The sequence below is a fragment of the Macaca fascicularis genome, chromosome X (genome assembly GCF_037993035.2).
Source record: "Macaca fascicularis isolate 582-1 chromosome X, T2T-MFA8v1.1".
NCBI classification, from domain to species: Eukaryota; Metazoa; Chordata; class Mammalia; order Primates; family Cercopithecidae; genus Macaca; species Macaca fascicularis.
The window spans coordinates 84676578-84690476 of record NC_088395.1 but is presented as its reverse complement, the minus strand read 5'-3'; the positions used below and the strand labels follow the sequence as shown (position 1 = coordinate 84690476).

The window sequence follows — 13899 nt, the reverse complement described above, 5'->3', positions numbered from 1 at the left end:
CTACCAGTCAGGGAGCCAATGTGGGAGTTCTGCCAGCTACTAAGTGTGTCTATGCCAATTATGCATTCTGGCACTGGGAAAATGACCACAGGATGAGTCTGAGGACCCACTGGTCTCACTGTAAGTTGGACCTGAGCCAAAACTCCATTAATTACCTGACCTCCATAAGTCCCTACTTTAACTGGAGGACCACAATGACATTTTGGCCCCCCCAGTATCAACATCTGCTCAGAGGCAGTATCCAGTAGTTCCCGAAATGTCGGATCATTTGCCCTTTCCCCAGTGCACAGTTACCCTGGTAAAATGCCAGAGCTCTCCTTGGGGAAGGATGAGAGAAAGATTAACAGCTTAAATTGCTGGTAGTGTAGGGGTTTCTTCCTCAAGGGGACCTGGCCGCCCCTTCATTCAAGCAGTTCCAGATTTGTCACTAGCCCAAGTCTGGAAATTGATTGAGGGGCTGTGATTCTCTGTTTTTAGAATTCAAATTAGTCTTTTGTCCATTCAACCTGGAAGTTTTCTGCTTATATAAATTAAGTATGAATGTAGTAGGCTTCCTATCAATCTCACTTCTAGGAACACCATGATTAATTAGCCAATGCCAGAGCTCTACATGAGTCAGACTATTCTGATTGCTGCTTTGCCTCTGCTGTCCATTACAGTAGTTACATCTACCTTGCCTTTGACAGCTGAGTGCCACCACTTGGCCTCTGCCACCTCAGGATCCAATTATTCCCATTGTACTTAAATTTTGTAGTTGAATGACGGTGGTTCCCACTGCTAGATCTGACATACAGAGAAAAGCAATTACAGGGCTCTTCAAAGATGCAGGTGCTACCCTCACAAATCTATTTCTCAAGGCATTGGTCAAGGGTATATCTTCTGGACCGTCCCAGCTGTGATGAGTAGGTCTAAAGTGACTAATCCACTCCACCATCCCAATATCCCTAAGACTTTGGATCCCATCCTTTACATTAAACCAATAGAGATCGGGTATTTCCAGCTCGCTCACAGTAGGCCATCTTTTAATCCATATTTCAGCTAACAAAGCAAATAAACTATTAGAACCTTTTCTAACTCCCTGAGCTTCAACATTAAATGCAGAATCCCTACTTACTGGGCCCAAATCAATACATTCAGCCTGATCCAACTCTATGTTCCTTCCATCATTACCCTTAATATCCATTCCCATTCCTGTTATCCAGATTTCCGCTTATATGGATTAGAAAACTCAATCAGTTTTTTTCGAGTGTAGTGCACCTCCAAATGGGTCACACTCTGAATCTCACTTCTAGAGGCCTGCCACGACTTTAGTTATAGGTCTAGAAGCAAACAGGGGTGTTGGGGGTGGCTCCTGAGGAGAATAAACATCTTGCCTGGCAACTGCCTTAGGGGAAGCCATCACTGTTGCCTCAGGCAGTGAAGGGTTTATCTCAGACAAAGATGGAAAGGCTGATGGCAGCATGGGTTGGGGAGGGGATGTTGCCACGACTGGGGGTGGAGAAGCTATTTCTTCTGGCAAAAAAAATGGTTCATCGGAGTTTATAAGCTCAATGTCCCCAGCTTCATCACGGTCCCAATTCCAAGTTGCATGATCTCATTCTTTTCCAATCAATGCCCTCACTTTAACAGTAGACACATGGCAAGGCTGTGCATTGCCCTTTTATTTCAAGTAAGCCACTCACATGATAGGAGTTTGTATCTGTTTTTCCACAATTTTAGCTCTTTCTCTACAGAAGATAATACTATCACTCAGGGCAATCTTAACAAACTTGAGGCTCAGTAACTGCTTCTGAAGCCAGGAGTTAGGATCCCTGAATTCTTCATTTTCTTTCATCACTTTGTCCAGTGAACTTAGGAGCAACCAGCCAACTTTACTGTGTTCCTTGGTTCTGCACATATAATCAAAGTTATTATGTATAGAGTCCCTAAACTCTTTACCTCTCATGAGTGGTGAATCAGAAGTGTCAAATGCATTATTTTGCATAACTCTCTAAACAGTTCACGCAATGGACTATCAGTATTCTCCACACTATTAGAAGTAGAGTCCTTAGCATTTTGGGGTCTAGTCATATTAAGCAGCCAACTCCAGAAACCCCCAAATCAATGAAATGACTCCATCCTTAATATTCTGATGCTCTAGAACCACTCCTGGTAACAAAATCTATATTAGTCAGAGTTCTCTAGAGATACAGAACTAATAGAACATATATACTAATATATATATTAGAATATATATATATATATAAGTATATTAAGTAGTATTAACTCACACGATCACAAGGTCCCACAATAGGCCATCTGCAAGCTGAGGAGCAAGGAAGCCAGTCTGAGTACCAAAGCTGAAGAACTTGGAGTCTGATGTTCGAGGGCAGGAAGCATCCAGCATGGGAGAAAGATGTAGGCTGGGAGGCTAAGCCAGTCTAACCTTCTCACGATTTTCTGCCTGCTTTATATTCTGGCCGGGCTGGCAGCTGATTAGATGCTGCCCCCCATCCAGATTAAGTGTGGATCTGCCTTTCCCAGACTACTGACTCAAATGTTAATCTCCTTTGGCAACACCCTCACAGACATGCCCAGGATCAATACTTTGCATCCTTCAATCCAATCAAACTGATACTCAGTATTAACCATCACAGTGAATGAGTTCTCACAACATTTGGTCATTTAAAAGTGTGTGGCAGCTCCCCTACCCACTCTCTCTCTCTCACTTGCTCCTGCTTTTGCCATTCGATGTGCCTGCTCCACCTTCACCTCCTACCATGATTGTAAGCTTCCTTAGGCCACCCTAGAAGCCTAGCATATACCAGAACCATGTTTTCTGTAAATCCTGCAGAATAGTAAGCCAGTTAAAACTCTTCTCTTTATAAATTATCCAGTCTCAGGTATTTCTTTATAGCGATACAAGAATGGCCTAACACATGCTTGTTTTGTATAGTATCTTCCAGGTGTCCTCTGCATTTCTTGTATTTGGATGTGTACCTCTTTAGAAAGATTAGGGGAATTTTCCTGAATTATTCCCTCAAATATATTTTACAAACTTCTCACTTTTTCTTCTCTTCTCTCAGAAATGCCTGTAAGTCATAGGTTTGGTAGCTTTACATAATCCCATGTTTCTCAAAGACTTTGTTCATTTTTTAAAATTCTTTTTTCTTTTGGTCCAAGTGTGTTACTTCAAAAGACTGCCTTTCAAACTCTGAAATTATTTCTTCTGCTTGGTCTAGTCTGTTGTTAAAGCTTTTATGTGTGTTTTGAAATTCCTTCAGTGAAATTTTCACTTCCAAAAGTTTTGTTTGCTGTTGTTTTTTTACATCTATCTCATCTTTCATCTCCTGAATTGTTTTTTCTGCTTTCTGTGTGTTCATTTTCAACTTTCTCTGGATCTCATTGAGCTTTCTTATAACCCATATCTTGAATTTTTTTTCTGTCATTCAAAGTTTTCATCTTGGTTAGGATCCATTGCTAGAGAGCTAGTGTGGTCCTGATTCTATTCCATTTCTTCATGGTGCTAGAGTTCTTGTGCTGTTTTCTTGTCATCTGTAGAAGCTGTCACTTGCTTTTGAATTTACTTTTGTTCGGGTGGGATTTTTTTCTTCCCTTCCTATGTTAGGTAGGGACCTTTGGTTTTATTTCTATGTGCTTTCAGGGGGCCAAGGCTCTTTATGAATTCCTTGATTATAGATAGCCTTAGTGTAGTGGTTTTCTCAAATACTAGTTGTTTTTAGGTTGTAGTAGGAATGTGCTGTACATGTGGTCAGGCTCACTTTCTCCTGCAGAGACCAAAGTTAAATACCTCAGGAGGCTTATCTTGTTTTCCAGCGCTGTACACTTCTGTCAGTAGAAATTATATTGGGCTGTGCAGTTGACCCTGCAGGCCAGTAGGCAGCTGTTGAAGGTATGATCTGGCTGAGCACTGTACAAGGAGGTCAGCTGAAGTTGTGATGAGCCACGCAGTTTGACCTCCTGGCCAGTAGGTGGCACTTGCAGGTGAGAGGCAGTTACAGCCATAGCAGTGGAATTTTTCGCTTGGTTTTTGTCTACTGAGGGAAGTACCCAGGTGTTCCTGGTGATGGGTAGGGCATAAGGCTCTCAGGGGTCCCATCACACGCTCTTTCACCAAGGCACCTGGATGGGGCAAAGGTGGGCGGGGCTAGGTCAGGTGAGCCCATGACCAGGCTCTCCAATGTGGGTGCAAGAGCCAACTTTTAAGGGGGTCTAGGGACCACTCTCAGGCCACCAGGACAACCCTCCAAAGAGGGACAGGGGCATCCCCTTGTGTCACAGAGCCCACTCAGGGGAAGAGAAACAGCCCATGGTTTTCAGCTCAGCAGGCAGCTGTGGGGACCACTCACCTCCCACACCCCTGACCTGGCAGGTCTGGCATCTGGCTTCCCATGCCCAGATTGCTACGCCATTCCAGGCATTCTAGACCATGAAATGCCCTGTGGCAGAAACCTCAGCTAACAGACCAGAATCTTTCCAGTCCAGTATTAGAAAGGAAGTGGTGCCCAGCTCCTGTGGCACCATACCAACTCATGCACCACTTTTCTCTGTGTTGTAACAGTGGAGTCTCCTCCCCTACTCAGGGTCAGGCTACAAATCTCATCCCCATACCCCTGGGTGGTGTGATCAAGTCCTGGAGAACTGGGACCAGGCCAGTGGATTTGTCACCTGAACCCTCTGGGTCAATCACTGGCTGTGACGGGGGAGGTACCCAGGCCACAAACAAAACACTGGGGGTGCGGAGCAATGAGCAATGGAGGCTATGCTGTGGGCACCCTCTGCAGGAACAGGCAGGCAGGCAATCTTGGTAGGGACCAGCAAACCTGGGCGGGGGAGGTGGGAGTGTAGTTCGGATGCACCTTGGTCCTGCGCTAATGGGCAATGGCGGTGGGGCCTATCTTGGGTGTATGACGATGGGTAGGCTCTACTCTCTCCTGGCCCACCAGACGGCGGGAGCTGCAGCTGCTTAGAGCAGGATGCACAGCCTTAGGGGTGGGCACCCAGTCAATTGTGCTGCAGCATCCCAGCATACTGAAGTCTTTTTGTCTCCACGTGGGTTCAAGCAGTGCCTCTACCTATTCTCCAGGCAACTCCCCCTGCCAGTCCAAAGGTCTATGGAGGTCATTGAAACTCCTGTAGCTAGGATCTCAGAGGTCTACAGAAGGAATGTGGTGCCTGGGGTTCCTTAAACTGCCCCTACCTTGAGTCCAGTCTGGGTCTGGGATCCATTCCTGGCACGCAGTAATACTGAGCAGGCAGCTATGCTTCCTCCCTCTTCAACCAGTGCCTTCTATTGCCTCTCTATTAAATTTCAGTGTTTGCTCTCAAAAGATCTGTTTAAAGTATCAAAATTTACTCAATATTGTGGTTCCTCTCCATGGAAGAGGCACATCGCAGCTGCCTCAGTCAGCCATCTTTTTCATCTGTACTTTGGTTGTTAATTTTGCTTACATTCAGAAAACCAAAACATCCTTTAGTTATTAGGGTCTCATTTAAAGGCTAGAGAATAGCAACCACAGCAAAAATGTTGGTGTTCTGTAGCTTCAGTTCTCAATTGAAAAGAGCTGTATTAAATAGGGAATCCTTTCCCTATTTCTTGTTTCTCTCAGGTTTGTCAAAGATCAGATGGCTGTATATGTGTGGTATTATTTCTGAGGACTCTGTTCTGTTCCATTGGTCTATATCTCTGTTTTGGTACCAGTACCATGCTGTTTTGGTTACTGTAGCCTTGTAGTATAGTTTGAAGTCAGGTAGCGTGATGCCTCCAGCTTTGTTCTTTTGACTTAGGATTGTCTTGGAGATGCGGGCTCTTTTTTGGTTCCATATGAACTTTAAAGCAGTTTTTTCCAATTCTGTGAAGAAACTCATTGGTAGCTTGATGGGGATGGCATTGAATCTATAAATTACCTTGGGCAGTATGGCCATTTTCACGATATTGATTCTTCCTACAAAGAACTCAAACAAATTTACAAGAAAAAAACAAACAACCCCATCAAAAAGTGGGCAAAGGATATGAACAGACATTTCTCAAAAGAAGACATTCATACAGCCAACAGACACATGAAAAAATGCTCATCATCACTGGCCATCAGAGAAATGCAAATCAAAACCACAATGAGATACCATCTCACACCAGTTAGAATGGCAATCATTAAAAAGTCAGGAAACAACAGGTGCTGGAGAGGATGTGGAGAAATAGGAACACTTTTACACTGTTGGTGGGATTGTAAACTAGTTCAACCATTATGGAAAACAGTATGGCGATTCCTCAAGGATCTAGAACTAGATGTACCATATGACCCAGCCATCCCATTACTGGGTATATACCCAAAGGATTATAAATTATGCTGCTATAAAGACACATGCACACGTATGTTTATTGCAGCACTATTCACAATAGCAAAGACTTGGAATCAACCCAAATGTCCATCAGTGACAGACTGGATTAAGAAAATGTGGCACATATACACCATGGAATACTATGCAGCCATCAAAAAGGATGAGTTTGTGTCCTTTGTAGGGACATGGATGCAGCTGGAAACCATCATTCTTAGCAAACTATCACAAGAACAGAAAACCAAACACCGCATGTTCTCACTCATAGGTGGGAACTGAACAATGAGATCACTTGGACTCGGGAAGGGGAACATCACACACCGGGGCCTATCATGGGGAGGGGGGAGGGGGGAGGGATTGCATTGGGAGTTATACCTGATGTAAATGGCGAGTTGATGGGTGCTGACGAGTTGATGGGTGCAGCACAGCAACATGGCACAAGTATACAAATGTAACAAACCTGCACGTTATGCACATGTACCCTAGAACTTAAAGTATAATAATAATAGTAATAAAAAATAAAATAAATAAATAAAATGGAAAAAAGAACTGTGGTAGATATATATGTGATAGAATACTACTCAGCCATTAAAAGGAATGAATTAGCAGCATTTGCTGTGACCTAGATGAGATTGGAGACTATTATTCTAAGTGAAGTTACTCAGGAATGGAAAACCAAACATTGTACATTTTCACTGATATCTGGGAACTAAGCTATGAGGATGCAAAGGCATAAGAATGATACAATGGACTTTGGGGACTTGGGGGGAAGAGTGAGAAGGGCCGAGGGATAAAAGACTACAAATATGGTACAGTGTATACTGCTTAGGTGATGGATGCACCAAAATCTCACAAATCACCACCAAAAATTTTACTCATGTGACCAAATACCACCTGTACCACAATAACTTATGGAAAAATAAAATTTAAGAAACAAAAACAATAAAATAATAGCCATTCTGACTGGTATGAGATGGTGTCTCATTGTGGTTTTGATTTGCATTTAATGATCAGTTTTATTTCTTTTATAACTAGCAGCTAAATTTTTTAAGTCTAAGTTTTACAATATGTAACCTTCTATATTGGATAGGGGGATGGTAAGGTGTGATGTGATGAAAAGCTCTTTGTAAAAATGACTTTTGTATGAATTTGCATGGTGGTATTTGTCTAGTATGCACTTTACAAAAATTATTATTTTTAATTGAAAATATTATTTCCGATACTTCTGGTCACCCTGAGTGGCCTGTGCTTAGAAGCATCAATTTTTTTACCTTTTTTTGGAGGACATTTTAGAGTCTGTAGCCTGACGGAATTTCTTAAGGTGGTAGAACACACCTAGGTACTTGTGACTGTTTGCTCAGGAAGGCATCAGTTTGGGAGCAGTCACTCTATTCATTGTAGCAGATAGGTGCCCACCCCAGGAAAATTTTTCTTGATGACTGAATGAATAAATTTCATGATTCATGGTTTCGTTGAGGATTTTCATATCTATACTATTTAAAATAAACTAGTTAAAGAGAAGTCTGCACTATTGCAGTGTGAAGAATATGCAATGGTAAAATAGTAAAATTTCATTTCTTAAAGCTGTATTAATTTGGCATGCAAATAAAGTGTAATGAATTATTAAATCACTATTTTGCATGCACATAAAATGGATTAAAGTTATCCAAATTTCAATTGTGCTTCTCTTTTTCTGTCAGTTGAATATATATGATTAACACTGCTTACTTAGCTTTTAAATATGTGTGAGATCCACTGTAAACAAAGATTATCTTCACAGTGGTGATGTAGTTACCTTTACCCTAGTTGATCTACAATCATCCATGGCCTAGTTTTTAAGGTAAGAACTTCATTCTAAACAGACTACACCACCCCATATCCAGTCAGACTCTCTAATCTGTATCGGTCACTACTTATAATTCCTTCAGTCTGCCTTACTATTTGCCAACAGAGTGACCCTGCCTTCAAGCTTCCAAATAGGCTCCTCCAAATCTAGCATTAGTTCACTGTTTTTCATTTGGAACAGGTAAGAGAGTGCTTTGAGAATCATTATTTGCAGGGACTCAACTTTGCTTTATTAGAAAATTTTTATTAGCAAATTTCTTATACTTAGCTCATAGGAAATATGTCTGAAACCCAAGTTTGCAATTTATCATGTATGTCAGGATAAATATTTGAAAGTTTACAATTGTTATTACATTTTTAGAGTAACAACCATAAGAGGCTCAGAACACACAACTGTGTTTGAACTGGTTAGTTTCATAACCCCAAGTTGCAAACCGGACCCTCCACTTGCACCCAGACTGATTAACAGATCCAAGAGCAGCCTGAATTTACAGTGGAAAGTAAGGATTTTACTATCAAAAGCACCTGAACATGTTTTTATAATTTAAAAATACTCTTCCTACAGTGTCCTAAATTGTATAGAATGATGCATGCCTCGTTCGACTTATTTCCCTAGCACTTTGTATTCTTCATAATAATCTTTCACTTCTATGTATACCAAGCATCAAGGAAAATTGAGAAATGTTTGTAAGAATTTCAATAATTAACAAAGTTGGAGTATCGATTTCTACAACTTAATTATTTATAATTGTAGTTACCAATAAATATACCTCTCAATTTGCTTAAGTTCCAATTTTTTTCATTGTATACAATTTGGAAAACATAACAACACAAAGAATCTAAGAATGTCTTGCAGAGTGTAAAAAGTGCATTTTAGCTTTAAAATCTGGATTGCTTCATAAACAAAATATAAGCAGATTAATTTTAGAGTAACTTATATAACTTTAAATGTATATACATATGCATATATGTATTTAGCATATATATGTATTCCACGTAAAAACGGCCCCTCATAACTTTTTAAAAATATTTTTAGGGTTCCAATGATAATCGTTCCAAAATAAACAGTTTCCTTTTGGAATGGGATGAAGTATACAGTTTTATTTTTAAAAAGCACTTGATTGTGGATGATTATTAATGCTATGATGAATTTTTGTTGTTAACTGTAGCATTTTATGATATTCTAATATTTTGTGTCTATTATTAAAGGCAAAGGTGAAGACTTCAAAAGTTGCTATATGAGTATCATAAAACAGCACAAGATCCTTGGACTGAGTGTTTCTACAAAATACTCATTCAGATTAGCTGCCAAAAATAACTCTGGCTTGAAGTATATTTAAATGTTTACAATATTTAAATCTATACTTCAATAAGAATCTGAGACTAATTTTCCATCTTAATCTATTTTTCAGTGATTTCAGTTAAACAGCAGTCTTCCATACATCAGGAACTATGCCTCCAACACCTCCGCCTCCTAAGCTAAAAGAAGCAAGAATCCGTTATTTGTCATTAGACTGGTGTGCCCCAACACAAACCCAAATGACACCCCTACTTATGTACTAGAAATGGAGGAAGCAGTATCTGTACATTTTTCTTTCATATGCTTTAATCTTCAACCTCAGTTTTAGGTATTTGTTACATGGATTCCACACTTGAGAAGAGTTTTAATTTAATCAATTTGCTTTCTACTCAGTCAATTCATTCAGGAATTGCATGATTCCTGAGTCCCCTGTGTTCTGCAGGGAGCCAATACAGAGCCTAGGTTGGGTCAGGAATTGCATGACTCCTGACTTCCTGTGTTCTAGATGGGGCCAGCGCAGAGCTGGGGTTAGGCAATGCTGCACAGAAAGATCTAAAACTACTCAAGTCCCTGCAAATTAGCTAGAAGCAGCAGCAGCCATAACAATAGCATAGAGACTCAGAGAATTGTGTTAGTTTTTAACTTTGGGCCTATACCAGACAACCTTGCATAGTCACATAAATCTTCAGCACCTCAACATATTTCTACCCTTTGTTCCTATCACTGGATTCCTGATAAGGGCAGGCAACTATTTCATTCCATCCTGAACTTTCAAGTCTGTACTGAATAGGCTGGTAAATTTGTAAAGCAGCTGTAAATTATATTATGTATATTTTACCACAGTTTACATAAAGTAGATAAATTTTGAGAAGTGTTCTATGCTGCAAGTAACGTACTAAGTGCTTTCACATTCATTACCTCATTAAATCCCCCCAAAGGAATGAGCCTGTCAAAGTAGAAATTATCTCCATTTTTTATACAGAGAAACTGAAGTTCAGAGACACTAAGGGACCTGCTCAGAATCACCCAGATGGAAAATAAATTGAAGTTGTAATGCATGCTTGTCCAGTTCCAAAGTTCATTGTCTTTCTAGGGTTTAGATTTTAAGCCGAAATACAATGGAGAAGACTTTTCATGCACTATAAGAAGTCTTCAGAGAAGTACTACATACAAGGGTATGTGGCTATACTTTATAAATTTGTGTCATATTTTAATATAAAATTATACTTTTCACCAGACAAATGAGTGTATTTTATTTGAAATTAAGCCTTATTTTGTATTTAGTTCTTAGAAATGCTCACTCAACTTACTTTATATTTGCAAACTGAACATTTTCAAATCAGACATTCATTTGCAATGGTCAGCCACATCATCCTCTTTTATTTAAACAGATCTTTGCCTGCAATATGGAAGGAAAAGCAACTCCAGTGGAGAAGTAAAATATACTACCTGTCCAGATAAAACTGGATCCCCTAGAAAACCATATATAAAGGGAAAGATCCATGCACACAGTGTAAAAATGGGATGGAGTAAGTAATGTTTTTGTATTTAAAATTTTCCCTCTGTCTTAATATTAACTATTGAGAAGAAATCTTCCTCTCATTGTCCTCAGCTTTATAAAATGTTCTCTTAATCATTTATATGTGAGATATTCTGCCATATAAATGGGTTTAGTTGTAAACTATATTATTTTTCTAGTTCTCTCTTGCTACCTCATTAATATGCACATGAACAAATTGTTGAGCTTTATGTGTCCTTAAGTAAGATTACATCTAATATGGAGGCCACAATTAGAAGGCCACATCAGTGATAAACGTCAGCTTAAGAAATTATATTCATACAAATTATTTTCTCTCCAAACTAGAGAAATCAACTTTATGGCACATATACTTAGCTTTTCAGTCTCTTGCAAATAACTTTACAATATTTATTTAAATGCTTCATGTCCAATATTCCAAGCATGTAACTTGAATTATGTTTTTATTATCTTTATTAATGTCTGGTTATTAATACACTATTGTTTCTTGTTTACATTTTTTCCTCTGTGAAAAATTTTTGTTAACTCATGAGATAACATTCAAGTGGGAGACTTTTAAGTTTATTCAAGAATAATTTTGATTTTATTTCTCTTTGCAGAACCATCCAAAGATAATGGTGGAACATACATTTCAAGTTACAGTTTAGAAGTTAGTGAAAATTCAGATGGTAAGGCATCATGATTTTTTTAAATATTTTATTTTGAAATAATTTTAGACTCACTAGAAACTGCAAAAAAAAAAAGGTATAGAGGGTTCCCATGTTAAATCTTCACTCAGCTTCTCCTAAGATTAATATTTTACATAACCATAGTACAATTATCAAAACTAGGAAATTGGCATTGGGATAATACTATCACCTAAACCCAAGAAATTACTTGAGTTTCTGCAGTTTTTAGTAATAAATCATGTTTACTGACTGATATCTTATGATTTTATGGTTAATTCATGGGGCATATATTATTTTACTATTGAAATAGATAACTGGACCAACTTCGTTTCCAAAGTTGTTATTTCTTAGTATATACATGAGATATCACGGAAACCGATAACATTTATAAGCAAGCTGGACATAGTGGTTCATGCCTGTAATCCCAACACTTTAGGAGACCAAGGCGGGTGGATCACTTGAGGTCAGGAGTTCAAGACCAGCCTGGCCAACATGGTGAAACTCCGTCTCTACTAAAAATACAAAAATTAGCCAGGTTTGGTGGCACAGGCTGGTAATCCCAGTTACTTGGGAGGCTGAGGCATGAGAATCGCTTGAACCCGGGAGGTGGAGGTTGCAGTGAGACAAGATTGCACCACTGCACTCCAGCCTGGACGATAGAGCAAGACTCCACTCAAAAAAATTTTTTTAAATGATAAGCTACCCATAAATAAATTGAATAAATTTGCTTTTATCCCTTCAGTGAATCTCTGGAACATAATTTACAGTGGCAACAAAAGGGAATTTCTATATAATCACCTGCAACCTGGTACTGCATATAAACTGAGAGTCTTTTGTAACTCACTTATAGTCCAGACAGGTGAGAAAAGAAAGATGGAAAACATTTTAAACTGAAGACTGAAATGAGCTGTATCATATTACTAAATGTTTTACAAAACTGAACTTTAATTCAGTACAGTCATAACGTATTTTTTCTTTCTCTTAGCCTTCAGATATATTGACTATTCAAACACCTACTCTTTCTCCTGCATCATGCTGTCCTCCACCCTTGAATGGTAAGACAAAATCCAGAGAAACCAATGTCCTATGCAGTGAGGCTTCTTTGTATGATTTGTATGACTAAGCCTATATTTCCTGTTTTGTAACTTTTGATTTTTTATATATTAAATGATATTAAAGCAGAAAGAGTGATTTTCTTTTAGTATATAATCAAATATTGGTCAGCCAATTATTTCTTTTGTTACTTTGTTCATTTTTTAGATTCTGGGTCTCACTCTGTCACCCAAGCAGGAGTGCACTGAGAGTAATCATAGCTCATTGCAGCCTTGAACCCCTGGGCTCAAGCAAACCTCCCTCTTCAGCCTCCCGAGTAGCTGGGACTACAGGCATACACCGTCATGTCCAGCTACATTTTTTATTTTTTGAAGAAACAGGGTCTCACTTTGTTGCCCAGGCTGGTCATGAATTCCTGGCCTCAAGTGATCCTCCCACCTCAGCCTCCCAAAGCACTGAGATTACAGGCAGGAGCCACCGAGCCTGGCTAGTTGTTTCTTACTTAGTAATTGCAACCACAAATTATTTTAAGTCTGTAAATAAAATTTAAAAATTAATTGACACGATTACTATATTTTGAGTCTTCTGTTACTTTAAGTGTTTTAACAGTCTTCTCAAATTATTTTGTATAATTTTAGAGAAGCACCTTTAAAACTATTTACAAAATACTTTAAATTTGATTTTGTATATTTTAATAGAAAATTCTGTTGCTAATGGAAACCCTGAAGCACTTGTATGTGTCAAAAAAGCAAACGGTAACCACGATGACACACAAGGGCACCCTGGCTCTGAAGTGAAATACAGATTGAGTAAACAAATTCCTGTAGAATACACAATTTCTAGTTAAAAACAGCAAATAGGGATAGAGAAGTTATATTGTTACATTGTCCCATTTGTAGTCCATTTCACTTTGGATGGATATATGCTGCTACTTCCCGTCAAGGTGGGAAGTGATCATGCCTGCACAATCATTTGTATGTTTGCTTATTTGTTTGTTTGTAGTTTGGATCTTTCAATGAAGTGTGAAACCGCATCAGTCCCAGGCCCTCCTTCTCAATGTGGTATACCTGTACTAACCTGAAAGGGTCCAAACTGTGTTGTTGTTAGTTGGGGAGTATGTTATCAATTTATTGTTATTAATTTATGATTATTATAAAAGC

At 39.0% G+C, this 13899-nt stretch overlaps 1 protein-coding gene across 1 annotated transcript; it reads left to right on the top strand.

The window, feature by feature from the left end:
* The first annotated feature begins 256 nt into the window (after positions 1 to 256).
* Positions 257 to 13384, top strand: LOC135969106 (fibronectin type III domain containing protein 3C1-like). The gene is given in 13 exon segments (XM_065537911.1): positions 257 to 298; positions 8265 to 8362; positions 8543 to 8681; positions 9218 to 9278; positions 9391 to 9511; positions 9594 to 9709; positions 9712 to 9764; positions 10575 to 10681; positions 10895 to 11010; positions 11618 to 11686; positions 12429 to 12545; positions 12594 to 12595; positions 12672 to 13384. Coding segments are annotated over 13 exon segments (1179 nt in total). The 3' UTR covers positions 12810 to 13384.
* The last annotated feature ends 515 nt before the right edge of the window (positions 13385 to 13899 follow it).